Source organism: Echiichthys vipera (genome assembly GCF_963691815.1).
Source record: "Echiichthys vipera genome assembly, chromosome: 2".
In the NCBI taxonomy this organism is placed as follows: Eukaryota; Metazoa; Chordata; class Actinopteri; order Perciformes; family Trachinidae; genus Echiichthys; species Echiichthys vipera.
In genome coordinates this window covers 15,470,998-15,490,685 of record NC_139827.1, presented here as the reverse complement: position 1 = coordinate 15,490,685, position 19,688 = coordinate 15,470,998, and the positions used below count along the sequence as shown (strand labels likewise).

Genomic DNA, 19,688 nt, shown 5'->3' with positions numbered 1-19,688 from the left:
TGGTTTTGAATTGGGGTAAACAATAGTCATAAAGGAAGTTCAGATGGGTTAGGTGTAATCCGGCTGTGACCATATTCCTCTTAAGACCCACACTATACTAAATCCCACCATGTTATCTGACTCACTGACTTAGGTAGTATATACCACAGAATGGGCCTGCCACGTTGAATGCTCTCATTTATACAAATAAAAGAACATTCTATTAAATTATTCAACTTTAAACTACCAACTGTATTATTATTTTTGTTGTTATTATTATGATTGATATTATTATTATTATTATTATTATTATTATTATTATTATTATTATTATCATAGTGTTTTTTGTCAAACATTGCTTCTGTAGTGCCTGTAGTTTAGTTTGACACACACTTCCTGCCCTCTACTGACAACTACTGACAAACATGTTTGTCTTACTAAATCATAAATGAGATAAAATCAGATAAAAACGCATCACAAGAAACGGAAATTTTGTGTTGCCATGCAGTTAAAGTGAAATAATTACGTGTTAAAAAAAGTCTTGCTTTTATAGGATATTCTAAATAAGTTTGCAAATCCATACGCACGGTGAAATACCACAGAAAACTAAATAGTTTACAACCATTTTACAAAAGTTTGATTCTCCGGGACAAATGTTGCATCATACATACACAAGAGAAGTATATAAAAGCAAAAAACTGAACCAGAAAAACAAATTATCACAATATATAAACATTCATGAGATGGTGTCTGGGGTAGATAGTAAAGTTGATCTAAATCTGAAACATTACCTTTCTTATGACACAATTGCAACAATTAACATTAACGTTGATTTATAATTCATCATCACCTTTACTATCAGCACTTTCATTTCCATGTTTACCATTTTTCTTATTTGTGCCTAATTAACTCCATTATGAATGAATGGATTATAAGATTTGTATCATTATATTATGTGAGAACTCAACACATGACATTGACATGCAAACCACCCACACATACTGCGCCTGCGACCCCCTTGTGGTTTGTGCCCACACGTTATATACTTTCAGTCAAACAACCTTCAAAAACATCTGCTCCAGATCTTTACTGTTTTCAAAAGCTACACTTGCTGGGTCGTCACAGAAGCAAAGAAAAAACTCCCTATTGTATTTCATGGCAAATTTAAACAATCAATAAACTGATCTTATTAATCATACTTACTTTTGCATCTCTTACCTGTTTATCATCTAGTTTTAGTAGTAGTAGTAGTAGAAGTAGTAAGTATTATCAGTAATTAGCAAAAAACCCTGCTAGGCAAACAGTTATTTCCAGTGATATCTAAAATGTGTCTTCTCAATGTCATATGCATGTTTGGATTCATTATTGAAGTTAAGTTAATATACTTTTTAATAAGGTTTAAGACAATGAGGAACAATATGAAACCATGTATTATTCTATTACATGTGAAAAGCACCAAACACACAGATGTTGAAGTTAAAATATTGATAATCACTCCAAATTATATCAAGAGTGATTTTGAATTTGGTGATACTTTCAAAACATAACCCAGTGTTTGGCTATTAAAGCTGTTTTTTTTTTTTTTTGTACATTTTGTCTCGTGTGTTGATTAAAATCAGTCTCAAAAGTAAACCGGCCCTCAAGAAGAAGATGGTAAGCAATGTTAAGAACAATCATACGGGTTTGTCGATGGCTGCTCCTGAGCAGAGCGGAGGCGGCGTGTCATAACTTCATACAAATCATTGGAGACACTTCTTCTGCTGCTAGTCCATCGCTTCACCTGTTGGTAGTAAAATATCACTGTAGAGACTGTCTGATTGTATTAAGGTGTGTACAGATATCAGATAGATTTCAGTCATCACTTTGAAGACATTTTTAAGACCAAATTTAGAGAAGATTTTTTGGACCAATCTCAGGAGTTGAAGCAATTTTAAGACTTTTTAATGGAAGATAGAAAGAATATCTGTCTGCCCGTCCTTAGATTTTCTTGACAACTCATTTGAATAATTTGACACTTGCCGGATGTATTGCTGAGGACCTAAGAAAGTGCAGTGTTGAGTACAAGCGCCTGAGATCAATGGGACGTATTTATTAGAAGTGCGTACTGTGTACTATAATGAGAAGTATTGTACTGTATGTATTAAGTGTCCTATTAACTTTGACCCTGCTGAATGGTGTGCAGGGTACAGCTTGCTCACCATTGTTCCGTACAGTACATTCAAGAACAGATGAAGAAACACTGGAGATGTTACATCATAGCAAACATTTCAAGCATCAATTTAGTAACTTTTGTAATGAACGCTTTTTTCCCCCCTGGAAATAACCTGGTCCCAATAGCTAGCCGTTACTCTCACTAAGGGACGCAACTATGCAGTAGCAGGTGTATTGTTCAGTACCCAAGGAAGCCCAGTGTTGAGTGTGAAGTGTGTTTGCAGAGTGGTTCTACACTAGTCAGTTAAAAGGCAAACAACTTAAGGGCTCCAACTCTATAACTGGTGACACTAGTTTTCCTCTTACAAATGGCAAAGCAGTGCCATTTCATTAGGGGTTAAAGCTTACCGAGAGAAAAGATATTTATCTTAAGACTTCGTAGGAAAGAAATGTGAACAGAAGTACAGTATTTAAAGAAGCTGTACCCACATCCTGCAGATTGAGCATTCAGTTGTCTTCTTTGTAATCAGCATGTGAACTGAAATTCTCAAAGAGATAAACCTTTTGCTTACAGCAAGATGCAGTATGAGAGACTAATAAAGATGTGATGTAGATAGAAAAAGTAATTGGAGGGTGGGGGGTTATTGCACATTGGTCTTAGAGAGGGGTGGGATGGAGGGGAGGAGGGTTTGTGCATTTTACTGCCTGTGGGAAGAAGCTGTTTCTCAATCTCTTGGTTCGGGTTCTGGTTGATTCAAAGGGCAGGGGCAGGGGAGTGATGCAGAGTGAATAACATCTGCACATGCACAGGTAGTAACAGAGGAAGCTCATGTGGTGTGTAGAAAGATCTGTACTCACCCTCGGGACAATCAGGATGATGATCACTGTTACGAGTGTGCTGATGATGCAGGCGGCGATGACGACTATCACCAGAGGTGGACCTTTGTGGTTGGAAGGAGCATGAGGCACTTCTGCTGATCTGGAACATGATGCCACTCCTGTGTGAAATCAAATGGGTTCACACAAATGTTCGGTTAGCATTTCATCTAGGGGCTGTCAAAATTATAGTGAATTCTTTGTAGATTGAAAAACACAAAGGAAATGGCTCAGAGTAATTAACAGACCAGTGGCAGAGTATTCAGAAGTATTCATTATTAACTATTCAGGTTCTTTACTTAATGGAAGTAGTTACAACACAATATAAAATTCTATATCACAGCTAAACTCCAGTATTGAATATGGAAACTCGGTTTATCTGGGTTTATGATTAGAAACACTTTCACCTTGAAATTGCGTTAGCTGAGTTTGAAGCAAAGGTAAGGGTTACCACTCCAATACTTTTCTAAAAGAAACTTACACTTACTGCAATGGGGTCAGCAAAACACAAATGTTAACCCATTGTATAGACTGCTGAATACCCTTATATCATAAATGTATCAAATTTTATAAACACACTATATGTTTTGTATCAAACTTGTAGTTAGGTAAAAAAAGCAAATTTCCTTATTATGTATTTCCCTATGAACTGTACTAGAATTATAAAAAAGAAAAGGTACGTACCGTATGTATTGTATGCACTATATAGTACTTAAGTTAGAATCCCTGTGGGAAGACCTTGTGCAGTTTTTGAGAAGAAAAAGGAAAAACTCACCTCTTACAAAAATTGTGTACACGCCGCATTGGACCTGATCATCTGCACCTTTTATGTAGACACAGCTGTAGAAACCAGAGTCATCTACGGTCAGGTTGCTGATGGTGATAGTGTGATTTTTCAATGATCCTTTTGTCTGAATCCTGCCTGTGTACCTATTTCGCGGGGAGATCTTGTCAGTTGATCCTGGATGGCTGTGATAGTAAAGCACCTCATTCTGCTCTGTATCATTTTGATAGAGATACATCCCATCACTGTCGTCAATGCTGCTGGGGCATCTGGCAGAGGAACACTTCAGGGTGACGTTCTCGCCAGAGTTTCGCCACACAATTTCTGTCATAAAGGAGACAAACTGTCTGATTGGAGGGTTTAAAACGTACCCATACCAGATAGACAGCATTTCTGGAAGCAGTGACGGAAACTGTTTTGTTTAAAAATAGTCATCTGGCCTAGTGAAACCTTGTTAAAGGCAGACAGCCAAATGTTCTTTAAATGTTTTAAGAAAAAGTAAATTGACTTACCTGCATTGGCAGAAAGACAGAGCAGCAGTGTGGACCAATAGAGGTGCATCATCTTGCAGCACTGACTAGATACTGTCTTTGTCCTTCACATACAGGCTTACACACAGAGTGTGGAAAACAGGGCTTCCTTTACTGTTTGATGTGGGGTGATGATGTGCAACGCGTGAGACAACATCAACATCGTCATTTAAGATCAGTCATTTCCTTATGATGTTTAGACAGTGATGCATGGTTTGGCTACAATGCTGAGATGTTTCAAACAAGATGATGAAAACGGGCAAATGGAAGAAAAGGTAAAGCCAAAGTAAATCCTTAAATTACAACATGTGTCACAGGTTTAAAAATGATATAAATCACTTCGCCCTCCAGTGCACGGTATTCAATTCAATAACTGTAGAAGGAACGATGAATGGCTGTGGTTACTCCTTGCCCAAAACAAAATGTGTCTAAAATATGTGAAAATGCATGTATGTAAGATGCCATTTAAATCTCATACATTTATAAGCCAATTTGAGGGTTAATTTGATGGACAATGTACAAATACCAATAACTTCATTGTCATTGTACATGTACACTGAGATTCAGTACCAACATTTGAGGAATAAAATATTTAGTACAAACAAACCAAATAAAATAAGTAATAATACATTTGTAAAAGGGATGAAAAGAAAAGAAAAATGGGCATGACATTTGAAAAGAAATAAAAGAGAGTGACTTTAAAGTGGCTGTGCAATCACTAAATACAAATAGTTTTTGTAGGATACAGTATTGGCATTAGCATATATATATTATATGGTAGTATATGGTATATATATAGTAAGCTCACTTTAGCTTTTAATAGGAATGATTCTGTGTTTTTGCAATAAAGAAGATCACAATATATTATTTAAGACATTTGTTGTAACATTTGCTTTGTTGGTAATGTAAAGGAGTATTTTTTTATTATTCACTGAGTTTTGGATATGCAGTTCGTTTGACATATCTCAGCCACCATACTTTACATTAATTTGGGCAGAAAAATTGTTGCATGTTTTCATTAAGGTATCAGATACCTAGACGATATTCCAAACAATAATCCATCGCTTTAGCATCAGACTTAATGTCAGTTAGCCTGGTGTTCCAAAAATACTGGCAACTGAGTGTATATGTAGTCCTTGTGAAACCTGCTTTACCTCTATAAAATGAATGTCTACAGACTAACATGTTGTAACGCTATTTGTCCAATAGATGGCAGTATTGAGATACATTAAGAGTTAAAGGCTTTTTTTAAAAGTTAAAGGCTTTTTTTAAAAGTAAAAGTGCATGTTTGAAAGTATCAAAGTTAATCAGTTTAACATTATGTGTTACAGAAACTTGATAAGGATACATAACTTTAATTAGCAGAGAAAAAGCTGGGATAAAAACATGTTATGCTTTTAAGAACGATCTTTTCATGGTTTTATGCACAGATAAGACCATTTTCAACGAGAAAGAGGAACACTAAAAGATCTTGTGAGGTGAGTGGTACATTATCAGATGATCTCACCAAGCAGAAGTAACACACCATCAAATACATCCGGAGACGCGTTAACACACACAGCAATGTTCACCTAAAACCAATGACCAGTAAAGTGATGTTGGTGTCACATCTTGACATATGCACTACAAATTATCTGAGTCTGAATTATTTATCTAAATGATCTGAGTGCGCAGTACAAACAACAATAAGAAAACAATTCACACGGTTCCCTTTTTCAATTAAAACCTGGTTTTATTACTTGGAAATGATGACAAATCAGTTTTTTTAATCATAAAAACACAACATTAAAAACAGTAGCAGTAGTCCAAGTTTCATTTTGACATGATCAACAACATACATCGATAGAGACACACAGTATTAAAGATTTCACATATTTATAAACAAACTATCTCACAAGCTCCCCTCCTTAATTTCAAGTTCCAAAATGAACATTCAAATTAAGAACCTCGAAACTTGTATAAGTGCTTTGTTTTTCTCTATCCAAAAAGTCAATGAATAACTTAGTGTCAGAGAACCAAGACACTGTGGTCCACTCTTAACTTTGCTTTGGTGGTTTCAGGACATGGCTTTTTAAGTTGTAACCTGTATGGGCGACCTTTTCTATGAGTTGGAGTCAGATGAATACAAACACCTGTCTGAGATGGTGAAGATTTGGCAATGAAGTATGTAACTTTTGACACTGGTATGCAACCAATGTCAAAAGTTACATAACAACAGTTAGAGGAACACAAACTTGTTATTGGCTTTTATACACCACACACTATTTTCCAATAGCAAGTAATTGACAAGTGAACATCATGTGATGCGCAGAAGTGCAACCAGCATCCATCTAGTAGTGCACTCTCTCAGTGGTTAGAAAAAGGATATGAAATTTGCTGGGGTTGAATGTTCTCAGGCAACGAGGGATAACACCAGACTTAAAGTTGGACCTGTTGATCCTATTATTTGTCTTAAAGCAGGAAATACAAGTGTCGAGTCTAAAAACCACAAGAAATATCTGAAGAACAAATCCTTTAAAAAAGAAAAAGGGCTGGTGATCTTCTATATTTTTTTGTAATTTTACTACAAATTGCATGAAAAGAAAAAAACAATGAACTGATCTAACATATTTGCCTTTGTTGACAAGGCCTGATATAGGTCAATATATTACTGCCCTCTCTTCATTTATTCCAGATATTGCAACATGCTGCCCTGATTAATTACTGCAAAACAAACATAATATAATGACAATACAACATAATCATTCAGTGTCACCTGCTGAGATGAGTCAGACAGATTCTAATGCATCATCTCCTTTTCAATTTAGAGACTATAAGTCGTTGATGGGCTAAACTGTCGCCTCACTCCTTAAATAGGTATGTTTTGAGTTAGTCCCACCAGTGCCATTAATACTAACGTAATAAGCCTGTGAATGTTCTCATTCGTCCAGGTCATCGTTATCCTCAAAGCAATTTCAGTCAAAAACAACTGGACTGGTTGTTTGTCTAGGAAAACGTTTCACCTCTCATCCAAGAGGCTTCATCAGTTCATGTACGCATGTGACCAGGCTGGGACTGGTCCAACTAACTGGTGTGGAGATCCAGGTATTTAACCTCTCACAAGGCCGATGATGTCACTGAAACCCTTTGTGCTCCAAACGACTGTCGTTCAGACTCAATAGAGCACTAACAAAGTCGAAAACCAACTGCCCACCAACGACTGTCACTCCAACGACTGGCGTGGGCATTTGGAGCACAAAGGGTTTCAGTGACATCATCGGCCTTGTGAGAGGTTAAATACCTGGATCTCACACCAGTTAGTTGGACCAGTCCCAGCCTGGTCAGATGCGTACATGAACTGATGAAGCCTCTTGGGTGAGAGGTGAAACATCTTCCTAGACAAACAACCAGTCCAGTTGTTTTTGACTGAAATTGCTTTGAGGACTAACGTAATAGCTCTCCTACACCATTTACTCTTAAGAAACTTTTTTTTTCCTGTTTTGAAAAAGGGAAACTTTTGTGACTCCATTTATGTCTTCAGAAGGGTCAAATGGGCCTGGATCGGAGAGCCACAGACTCCAAATGGCTTAACTGCTTTTGGTCTTTTCATAGAATTTGTTTTCATTAAGAAATTATAGCATAAGTCTAATCTTGTGTTTTACCACCTTCATAAAACATATCGAGTCATAAAATGTAAAAAAATAAAAATCTGTAAAATCAGATTACTGAAGTAGCAACATCGGTTACATTTCCCTGGAATACACACACGTACATAACCCCCTGTTCCTATCCATTTAATGATTCAGCATTGACATCATATTAAAAGAGGAAGTAAGGAGGAGGGACACTCCCGCCAAGCTGCCAAAGGCCACAGTTACTGCGTGGACACAATCAAAAATATTCCCTCCAACAACCAAAACTTATCAGAGATCCGCTGCCATCCTAAATAAAAAGCGTCTGTGTGGCTGTCAGAGTTTTTAAGGTCACGCGGCTTGAACATGACCCCTTGCCTTCTAATTGTCCATCACTAATTCAAAATCAGTCAGTATCTTTCTTTATTCAGACTTGATTTAAGAGTGTTTTCTTAGTTTAACTTAGCTGAATGAAATGCTCACAGTGCTTCTGCTAAATCACAGTAAAACAAGTTATTTCTGGTTATATACACAGCTGAAATTTAAGAAGTACAATGATAGAGTGGAGATTAGCAAACAAGGAAGTGTTGCTTTTACAGAGGTTGCCAGTAAATTTGCATATGCCATGTGACATGCAGTGCCCCCTGCAGAGAGAGAGAGAGAGAGAGAGAGAGAGAGAGAGAGAGAGAGAGAGAGATTTTAGATATCTGATATTGCCAGCAGTGACTACCACTACAGAATAAAGGAAACTTATCTTCTCAATTGTTTGCATGGAGCGTTATACCTACCTCAAGCCGGGCTGTCTTTGCACATTTGAGCCATTTCCTTAGGATCACCTGCATACGAATATATTAAATAATATAAATATAACGTTATATTTAAGCCTGACTTAAATATCATAGTGTGCATTTGAACATAGTGGGGGGCAAAAATAAAGTTTTATTAGACAGTCATAACACTGTATTATCGACATACCTTCCTGATCATATGATTCACATGTACTGGCCCTTGGATGGTCACCTGGAACAAATTAAAATATTTTACTGTGTGTTACTGTGGATGGCCTAAAAACCATCACCATATTAGGCAAGTTTGTGACATGCAAGCATAAACAGATGCCCATCTCTCCGTTGGGCTCTAAAACATGAGTAAGATTATATTGTGATTGAAGAACTTGTTAGTAACCAAGCCAAAAGGGGGGGGGGGGCTGTTCTAAAATCACTGTAAACCACTGCCTCTTGTTGCATTTGCTTGAATCTATATCCAGCCCAGTTAATATTACTGTACTGCTACCACACTTTACACTTTAAAGTCAGAGCAAAGCCACTGGGAAGTTTAGATATGTCGATAGATAATGTACAAGGTTCAAACAACAGCAGCGGGTACATGCTCCAACAAGCTTGGGATGAGATAAGAATCTTGTCTGGAATGAGTGAGTTTGGTTTCATACAGTCTCTCACAAGCATTCCAGGAGGCCATTCAAACTCAACCGCTCACCAGTAAAATAAATCAAGCAAAGGTATTTAAAAAATATGTTTAATTTCAATTAGTTTTAGCCAACTAAACCACTCATTAATATCAGCAGGTCTGTAGCAGGTATTTAGAGTTTTGGGCAGCTGAAACTAGCTGATAAATAGAAAAATCAAGAGATAGAAACTTTATTTAAACCTCTAAAGAGAGCCAAAGTTAGAACAAAAAACAGCAGCAATAGTATGTCCAAAGATGGATGTACCCATAAGGGGTGTTGTAGAGGGCCTCCGGTCCTCTGTCAAGAAAATAATGAATGAAAATCAGACAACTACTTGTTTATGTCACTAATCTTTGAGACATTGTATAGAACATTGTCTAAAAATGGGAAGTTTCTCTTTGGCTCAACTGTCAACTAGACTAATGAGACTCACAACAATGCTTTATTCAGTTTAAGAATAAAAGAGTGTGTACTTTCCCATACTGAATAACATGGCGACTTGCCAGGTGTTGTACAGGTTTTTCCACATCAAACCATTGCAGTGTCACCTGTTATCAGTTGTATGGTTAATTCCTGTTAGCTCTTTATGGCTTAGGAAATGCCACACAACATTTGAGAATGTTAGTATTCAAATGTCACACTGAAAATATATAAAAATACATTCAAAATCAAATATCATAGTGATAGTGCTTTAGTATTTCTGTAATTAATGGGGGCATAACTGGGTCTCTGTGAAATATAGTTTGGTCTAAACCTGCTTTATATGAAGTGTCCTGAGATAACCTCTTTTATGGTTTACACTATATTATTTACAAATGTTAGGTAGAAGCTTTTGTTCAAATCGACGTTACAATAAGTTCATTTAAGCGCACCGGAACAAGAGCTAGATGTCAAATCTGTGTGTGCAGTTGTTTTTGGATGTCTCGTGGGGTCTGAAAAGCTAAATGTGATGAAATCTTGTTTCTTAAAAGGAAGCAGGAAATACTACATTAAACCAGCAACATTTTTCAATCTTCCTCGTACCTTTTCATATGTGATATATCATTTTTTTAAAATGGTTCATTTTGACCGAAGCCAAACTAGGGCCTGTGTAGGTACTCACGTCGAGATCGCCTTCTGTAAAACAGCAGCGCCATCAGCAGTCCTACAATCAGAGATCCGATGACCACCACAGGAGCGACTACTTTGGAGGCTGTATCCAACTCTTTTTCTGGGCGCTGTCCCTGTCCTGAATAAATCAAATATATACAGATTTAATGCTTTAATATTTCAAGTCATGACCAAAAAGCGTAAAATGAGGTAAACACACACACACACACACACACACACTGGTAGGAGGTCCCCCCCGTAACGCATTAGCAATTTAAATTCCCTTTCACTTTTACTCCAAGAGGTATCTGCAAAAATGCCCCTTTGCCACATGTGACAGCTGCAAAGAACTTAGATAACAGCTGAACTGAGGCGGGCTGTGAAGATGCCAAGTCAACCTTGTGAGTTTTCACATCAATGAAAACAAATAGAGCTGAAGAAAAGTTATTTCCATGAAACAAGAAACATGATCCCTGTTAAAACTAATTAGGCATGGCTTGTTATGCAAAGTTGTCTTTCTTTGTGAGGAGCACTGTTTTGAAGTTTTGAGTAAGATCTCGGATTGGATTTTGAAACATGTTGGAACCTGTTCGATGAATTGTGTATCAAAACAACCACAGTGCGGTTGAGGATAAAACAAACAAACAAAAACTGCTGTAGCAATGTGTGGGAACAAAATGATTGGCATCTTTTCTGCAATGTATTTACATGGAACTCAGGCTTCTCTACAATTCAATAATTTGGTCTATCTAACCTACCAAGGTGTTTTTTTCATGACCTAAGTCTAGTTTTCACTCCTCAGTTTCTGTCGTAAAATTCCGCCCTCTACCACAGTGCAGTTGGCTTGTGGTTCAAATTCCTCTCAGTTGCACAATCCTAAACGAAGGTGTTTACGTAACTGCGATGACGTGTTGCTTTAAATTTCAGGAGAGGCTTGACCTCACATGTAATCCTGGCAGAAACTATGTATGACATTTCATTGTGTGAAGCAGGATTGAGCCAAAAGCCCTAAAAAAAGTATAAAGTATAGTGCTCAACAACATATACCTCCAGCAGTTGGTGCATCAAGTACTTGAAATGTCTCTTCTTCCTCTTTGCCTCCACTGGCATTGAAAACTGTGCAGGTGTATTTGGTGGGAGTGGATCCTTTCTGCAAAGTTAACTTGCTAGAGAGGTGAAATAAACCGCCTGCTGTCGGCTTTGCCTCCGTTGGAGCACTTTCTGTCATGTCCTGGTTGTGCTCACCAAACCAGCGAAGTTGACCTTTTGGGTAGCCACCATCAGAATTGCATACCAGGGTGCCATCTGTATTTAGAGTAAGTTCCTCGGGGATGGAGTGGATAGTTGGTTTATTGTAGTTGGCTGCAAAGCAAACAGAAAGTAAAGCAAACATCATCATTAAGCTGAACATTGCACTATGACATCAATCAAATGACTCCATTAAAGTATCACAAAATTATTTGTTGACGACTTTATTTGAAAAGCACTAAGTAGTACAAAATGTGGTATGAAAGTCAAATGATAAAGATACTGGCTACCACAACAGGTATTTCTGGATGTGGTTGTTTGTAACATTGAAACTGAAAGTAAGTATAGCAAGGGAAATACCAATCTGAAAGGCCAGGAAAGTCCCCTGGATCTCTAAACAAACTTTATTCCATTAAGGAAACAATCCAATCTTAAAAGTCCATTTTCTGTTTGATACTAGAATGTATTAATGTTTACACAAACAACTTTACTTGTTAACTTAGCTTTTAAATTAGCTGATAGAGATTTGTTTTGAATATACATTCTAGACTCAAAATGTTTCAGTGGTCATCCACAGTTGAAGGCTCTCACCTGTGACCTTAAGGCTGGTCATGCGGGAGGCACGGCCCCTGTCAGTCAACACCGTACATGTATAAACTCCCTCATGATCTACTGCAGTGTTGGCGATGAGCAGGGATACATTCATGTTTTTGACATTCCAGGAGGGCTCAGCAAATGAACAGCCTTGCTGCAGTCGAATATCCCCTTTGTAAAAAACCAGATAGGGATCCTCAACTCCATCTTTCTTCCAAGTGACCACCCGGATTTCTATGTCTGCTTGTGTGGTTTTGACGACACACTCCAGCAGTGACTGCTGGCCATACTGCCCCAACTTTTCAGCCTTGCATTCCACCGTTACAAATGCTGTGGAAGAAAATAGCATTTTAGTTTTTGGGTATGAAAAGTGACTTAATTAGCAAGCAGCATTTTATAGTTAAATTTTCAGATTATGATAGGCTTTACCTGTTTTTGCATTTTCTATGGTGATGCAGATGATGGTTAAAATAAGGAGGAAACCCATTGAGGCCATGTTCATTTACCTATAATTACAAAAGAAACACATACACATGTTTTTAACTCAGAGAATCTATTTCTGAGAATAAAAAATAAAAAAATCTTAGGACGCACTCACACTTGGCCCATATGATCCGTGTCATGCGTGATTGCCCCCCCCCCCCCCCCCCCCACACACACACACACACACTTCCCACGGCCAAGGCCTGCTTGCACTCACATTTCTTATAAATGAGCCGAGCCTCAGCTCAATTGCTTCTTGCTTATAGATGTCCTGAGTCTGAGTTTTTTGGGTTGTCCAACTGTTTTTGAATATTTTCATCTGACCAAATCTGCAGTAAACACTGCACCTCAGCATCAGACCAGCCAGAATCCTTTGGCTGCATCTTTATAATGTCCATCGCAGGGAACAGTTGTATATAAATAGTCTCACGACCGCTGTCAGTGCTCATGCTCGTACATGTGCATTCGTGCTTTACTAAAGCCCACCTCTTTTGACCGGGCTTCAGCTTGGAAGCGTGCTGTGCCTAGGCACGGAACAGTTGTACTAGACTGAAGCAGTCATTCCTGTTTGGGCACGGTACGAATGGCAAGTGAGTGCTCCCTTAAAAACAAATAAAAACTTGCAACTACCCAATAATACTTTTCTATTCTCACATACTTATAAGGATCTAGTGTGCGTAATGGTGGTTTTACAATGTATGTCTACTCTGTAGATGGAGCCTATTATTGCCGCCCTCATATAACTTTATGTGGAGTTAGTCAGCAGGCAAGGCCTTCAACTGTTGTGTTGTGACTGATGCCAATAAGAATCGCAAAATAACCTTTTCGTTTGCCTTTTTTTTCTAACAATATCAGATTTCTTTTTTGTGCAGTTAAAAATGCCTTCTTGCTGAAGTACAATACAAGTAAAAAAAGAAAAAAAGAAAGGAAATATGGATAAAAGAGGTTCACGTGACTTGTGACTTGTTTACCTTCAGCATTGAAAGTGATGAAAACAGGACACAGAAAAGTTTGCTGTGAGTCACACACACTTGACCTAATTGGAGCACGTGATCAATCTTGCCAGAAAAAGTGCACTGCCACATTTCATGACGATATAAAAGAAAATATCAAACCACCACAGGTGAGGACAGCGCTTCAGACCCTTTGAAAAATGGTGAAGAACTGTACACCACAAAGCCTCCAGCATTGTTATAACATAGCCTGACTAAAACAAAGACCACCTCCACTAACATCATACAAAACAATCAAATAAGCCATCTTAAATAAAACATTAACTTCCAGAGGAGAAGTCACATTTTACACAGCATGGCTCAACAGTATTACAGACCACCTTGGATAAACATTATGGGAAACACTCAAACAGTTTTCACAACATTAATTTCCCACCCTAGCAATATTATTATGGTTGCATATAATTACACAATGATAACTGATGATTGATTTGTTGCATAGTTTGTTGGAAAGCACGTATTTGACCAATGACACAAATAAGTGAATGCACCAAGAACATTTTGTAGCTGATCATCATCCAGCTATAATGAGTTGGTCTATTCTAAACTAAGGTGAAATAGTTTCTTTCAAAACATAAAAAGCTTTAGATTCACTGTGATTTTATATTCTATCTTTTTAAAAATAATTATATAACAGTAGCTCAAATCAATTATAAAACGGGTCAAAGTTGTGCTAGAATAACCACATATGACGGCTATGGCATTGAATTCCCTTGCATAATTCGATATCACTCTAAGTCTGAGGGGGAAAACAGCATTACTTTGTCTATGCTTTATTCAAAGCCACCACACTCTATTGACAAGCACAGCTATTTTATCTCTCAGAACACAGGTGCCTGTCTACTGCTGTCTCTATCAGTTACACACCATGGCCTTGCATTGCGGTGCACTATACAATATCAAAAATGTAAGACGATAGCTAGTCTCATATCATGATATTGATAAAATATGGCTATATTGCCCAGCCCTATCTTGGGGCATTTTTGCATCCCTGTCTAATCCATTTTATCCATGCAGCCTCCATGGTGTACTTGTTGCTACTTTCCACTGCCTTTTTGTAAATACCATTACTTGTGTTTTGAGCCCCGCTGCCTTAACCTTGATTCAGTTCATAACGAAACAGAAAACAAGCCATGATCTGGCATCTTTTACACCAACACAAAGGGAGACATCCCCCCCCCCCGCAGCTTGTGTATGAAAGTCATATACTGGCCGTAGTCTGAATCGAAAATTGGTCACAAGGTGAAAGAAGCACAATACAAGTTTATATTACACGCAAGTGCTTTTCCCGCCCAGTAGGATAATTAAGCTGCAGCTGTGTGGTGGCGGATGCCTTTCTGAATCCCTTTGACACAGTGGAGAAACATCTGCACTCCCAACACAGCCATGCCAGAAATTTCTGATTGATTGCAACACAGGACATATAGAGCACATCCTGCTTGAACGTCCAAGACAATCCAACCCTAGAGTGGTGGATACACCGTTATGTGGGACAGGCTACACTACATAATGGTTAACACCATTCATTTTGTTTTAAACTCAGTGGTCACCTGCAATGTGCTCTATCATAATCCTTTTCTCCAAAAGAATACAGAAAATATGGCCCAGGTGGCCTGGCCTCTGTACACTTCTTGAGAGTCATAATAGAATCGGTTGGTTTGAGTCATATCATTAGTTTTTTATATTTTCAATTTTCCCTTACATAAATAAAAACATTTACACCACAAACTGGTGAATAAAAAGGCACCTGAGTGTAGGATATTAAGTGTTTGACACTCAAATTGTCTGGGGGTGGACCCTGCTTAATATGTTGAAAGAAAATCTGTGCCTGAGTACAAATGTTCTAGCACTCTTCCTTAAGAGCAAGATGCTTTAAATAACCCTCTACTCAAAAACAGTTTTTCTTCTTTTTCTGTCCTAAAATGTCTGACACTGATTAACACTACAGTATAGTGACTTGTATCTGTGCAAATTGGGTGTTGTCACATTCTTCTACTGTAGGAGGAGATGTCTATGCACTCCTATGCAATTTGAAATTCAAACATATTCAGGGTAAGCTATAGCTGGTACTTGGATGCACCGACCCAGTTTATTCCAGTCCAATCCGATACCGATCCGATACTACTGTTGAATGAATAAACCGTATACCTTGCCATGTGAGTGAAGACATCAGGCTTGACATAAACATTTAGCCTTGGTAAAATGTATTCATGTGTGATGATGTTAGTCCCCATAGCAGCCATTTCATTACAGTGAGCAAAAAATCACTGAATAAAACGAGCTGTTGTGACCTCAAGGATAATCACAGCCTCATGAAACATTACAACCACAAACTAGAGACCTAGGGCATTAAATAAACATCTTCACTCTAGATTTACAACTGAGCCCACTACAGGCTCTGAGAGTCTACTCACACTTACTGTTCGTACTGTGCCCAAGCACGAATCACGACAAAAGTCTAGTTCGTTTGACCAATGTGGGAACAACTTTTTTTTTTGTAATACTTTATTTTTATGGAAATATCAAAGTATACAATCGAACATGTTGAAGTAAACCGTTGGTCGCCTATACATTCACTCTGTCATAACACTGCTGGAAATCCATGTTGGATATCATATAATACTGGCTTAAACAACAGCTCGGGAGGTCACAAACACATTCCATTTTCCCCAGTACTGCAAAAATGTATCCATCTGGAGATTTAGTGAGAGGGTCATTCTCTCCATATTCTGTATTGTATTCACAATATCTATCCATTCAGCCATCGATGGAGGAACTGCCCTCCGCCACTTTCGTATAACAGCTTTCTTGCGAACAGATACTGTCTTGCACTGATAGATAAGCTGCAATATTTCCCAGATAGATTGTAAGAAAGGAGCAGTCAATTCCAACGCCAAAAACCTCCTGTATTGCCGTGTCACCGCCAGAATATATGGAAATGCTCTGCCAGCTGATCTCCGCAGTTCCTCCAGCACAGACCCCCTACCATCTCCCCCTTCTGCGCACTTTTTATATTCGAAGTTATAAAATATCTCATAAAATTCCTCCAACGGGGGCGGTTGAGAGCGCAGGGCTTTAGTAAAGCACAATTGCACATGTGTGTAGGAGCATTGATGGCAGTCCTGGGACTATCTACTGTTCCCTACGATGGACATTTATAAAGATGCCGTTGAAGGGTTCGCGGTGGTCTGATGCAGAGGTGGAGTGTTTACTGCAGGTTTGGTCAGACAAAATATACAAAAACAGTTGGACAAAACAAAAACTCTGAGGGGGGATGATGTACAGTATACGTCAAAGGCAACCGTGCTATGGCCCGGATTGCTTGAATAGTGTAAGTGTACACCAATCACGTTAAAGTACAGTTCAGATCATCTGGGCCAAATGTGAGTAGACCCTGCTGGCGGTCCAGCCAGGGGCCAGTTGGAACATTAGGAGTTTAATGTTATTTCAATGTGTGTGTGTGTGTGTGTGTGTGTGTGTGTGTGTGTGTGTGTGTGTGTGTGTGTGTGTGTGTGTGTGCACAAACTATTTGCCATCCCAGTCAAAAGGTCTGGACATGCCCCTGTGGTTAGACCCCAATAATTAATAACAATGATGAAAGCCTATTGAACTTAAAAAAAGGGTGTCTCCAGTAACACGGAGCTGCCTGTGGACGCCCTTCTGTAAATAATGCAGGGAAAAAACTATCGGCGAACACAGCAACCTGCATCGGCCAATGCTGAGACATGTAAAAAATGCAAATACCGGCTGATAACATCGACCGGCCAATGTATTGATCTGTATTCTATGTCTAACTGTAGAAGAAACAAACATATTATCCTAAATGTTTAGACTGACTATCCCAAGTATTAGGGGAGAAAAATATAACATCTTCATTGTGTGATTTTTTTTTTTGTCCTCCACTGTCATCACATATCAACAGCATTGGGTTCTGGTTTAATGTTGCATGTGGAGTCTGCATGCAAGCCTGACACGCTAACTAAACTTTTCTTTCACATCATCATTACAGTAGTTACATGGCAAACTGAGGGTTTTAAAAAAAGTCTCAGCATCAGCACTAACTGTGGTTATTATTTCAGGACTAACAGACCCTCTGGCTCGAGATAGGCATATCTTGTTGAATGTTATTGTGTCTTTTAGGTGGAAATCATTATACAAGCAGAAATAAACATTTAAGTGTCAGCAAACTCTGCGCTCCGTTCAACGAATCACGCTTCTACAACCCTGTGCAAACAATGCAGCCATTCGGATAATTACACTTTGGCTATAATCGCGTCCGTGTCTACGCTACTGAACACTTTGCAGCGTGGGGGTTTTCTCTGTGTATCCACTTCAGATTGTGTTCCGCTTTAGTCTTTCATCTTTGTCCCAAAAGAGGAAGCACTGTCAAAAATCCACATCGCCGCCACCTCAAGATTTTCTTCGGATTTGAGTTAGTTAGTCAAAACAACAGGTGAGCTCGACACCATGGAGCTATAACAGCCTACCTATGTGGAGCAAGGTTGGGCTCGAGGGCGTTTGAATAGACAGTAAAAGTAACCACCAGTGACTACAAAAAAAAAATCACCCATAGTTATATGCATACTTCTACTGTCATTTCAGTCACTTAAAATAGGTAAGCGAGACATATCGGCTTCATGAAACTATAATTAAATATATGTAGGTCACCGTGTGTCTTGCCACTTCACTCATTTAACGTAAGTAACACAACCCGTATGTCGCAATAGTAGCCTTCCTATATATGGCATGAAACGCAACAACAATGTCATGTAAAGGCTCACCGTACACGCTCCTCGACAAGGTGTCGTCTCTCTGTGGGGGAACAATCGTTTAACTGGTGAGTCAACATCGAGTTCCCTGTCTGCTGTTCCCTCTGACTCTACTTTACTTTCACTTTCGGAATGAGTCTTAAAGGAGATGCTACGGGATTTGCTATTCAAACATTGACAGTCCGATATAACACAGTAGCACGTACGCGTCTCTGCAGGTGCAGCAGTGACCTCAATGCTGAATAAACTTACTGTAATGAGTAAGGGAATTAATAAACACGCTTTTTTTGTAAATCACATTTACCCACTTTTCTCTTACTGCAAAGACTTACCATTATACATTGTTATAGCCAGGTGTCCATATGGTCATTTAAACCAGTCCAGTCTTAGTGCGTATTCAATGTAATGAGACCCGGTCTTGTGCAAAAAATGTATTCAAACATTTATCTGAGGGGGGAGAACCAATATGATGCTTCAGCAGTCTGAGTCAGATACATCAAGAGGGTATCTTCCTAAGCTAGTCTTTTTGAGTGTAAAATGTCCTATTTGTGTTTCTAGGACAGTGTTGCCCCCTTGAACTGGAAGTGGAATAATCATCACTGCTAAAGTGTAGTCAAGTCAGATACTGCACACAGCAAATGCAACCCAAGGTCAAAATGTATTTTTAATGTTCATTTCCACTTGTGCCATTTCTTGATTTCAAATTTCTGCAGTGACTTACATCCAGCAACAGGAATTGGTATAGGATGCAAACAGACATATCTTGCATCATAACAGACACAAAAGACACCACAGGAATTACATTTCATGTACCTGAAATGTAGATCGTCTTGCATGACGGCTGGCTGACACAGCAGTCACACACGTGACTCAACAAGACAGAAGCAGGGGAGTGTTTGAATTTTGGTTTAAATAATGTGACAACGAAATGTACAAAAATACATACATTTCCAGTGAATAGAATGATTAAAAAAAAAATGTATAAGGGGGATAAAACATAGAAAAAAGGCTGAGCTGTCATAAGGTCACTTGTCAAATCTAGGATGGGTTTACCAGAAACACTTCAGGACCAACAACATTCCATTAACTCACA

General features: G+C 38.5%; 2 protein-coding genes across 3 annotated transcripts; both read right to left on the bottom strand.

Moving 5' to 3' along the window:
• Positions 1–1,336: 1,336 nt before the first annotated feature.
• Positions 1,337–4,354, bottom strand: LOC310964081 (uncharacterized protein; the record flags this gene model as incomplete). The annotated part of the gene is made up of 4 exons (XM_083937077.1): positions 1,337–1,759; positions 2,989–3,128; positions 3,782–4,114; positions 4,303–4,354. The coding sequence occupies 4 exons, from the start codon at positions 4,352–4,354 to the stop codon at positions 1,643–1,645; spliced, it is 642 nt and encodes a 213-aa protein (XP_083793203.1). The 3' UTR covers positions 1,337–1,642.
• A 1,692-nt stretch (positions 4,355–6,046) lies between these two features.
• LOC310953762 (CD276 antigen) lies at positions 6,047–18,700 on the bottom strand. 2 transcript variants are annotated; one of them, XM_083922940.1, is made up of 8 exons: positions 18,608–18,700; positions 12,760–12,836; positions 12,328–12,660; positions 11,536–11,850; positions 10,502–10,627; positions 8,907–8,951; positions 8,720–8,767; positions 6,047–8,575 (listed from the first exon to the last, which is right to left on the bottom strand). In XM_083922940.1, the coding sequence occupies exons 2-7, from the start codon at positions 12,830–12,832 to the stop codon at positions 8,721–8,723; spliced, it is 939 nt and encodes a 312-aa protein (XP_083779066.1). In that variant the 5' UTR covers positions 12,833–12,836; positions 18,608–18,700; the 3' UTR covers positions 6,047–8,575; position 8,720. The 2 variants fall into 2 exon arrangements, with proteins under 2 accessions (XP_083779066.1, XP_083779065.1); XM_083922939.1 differs by lacking the exons at positions 6,047–8,575; positions 8,720–8,767; positions 8,907–8,951 and adding an exon at positions 8,968–9,696.
• Between the last annotated feature and the right edge of the window lie 988 nt (positions 18,701–19,688).

Coding starts and splice junctions, on each gene's coding strand:
- LOC310953762 (XM_083922939.1), bottom strand. CDS start 12,832: ATGAACATGGCCTCAATGGGTTTCCTCCTTATTTTAACCATCATCTGC. Junction 12,661..12,759: donor CATAGAAAATGCAAAAACAG/GTAAAGCCTATC, acceptor TTTCTTCCACAG/CATTTGTAACGGTGGAATGC. Junction 9,697..10,501: donor TTACAGAAGGCGATCTCGAC/GTGAGTACCTAC, acceptor TTTTCTTGACAG/AGGACCGGAGGCCCTCTACA.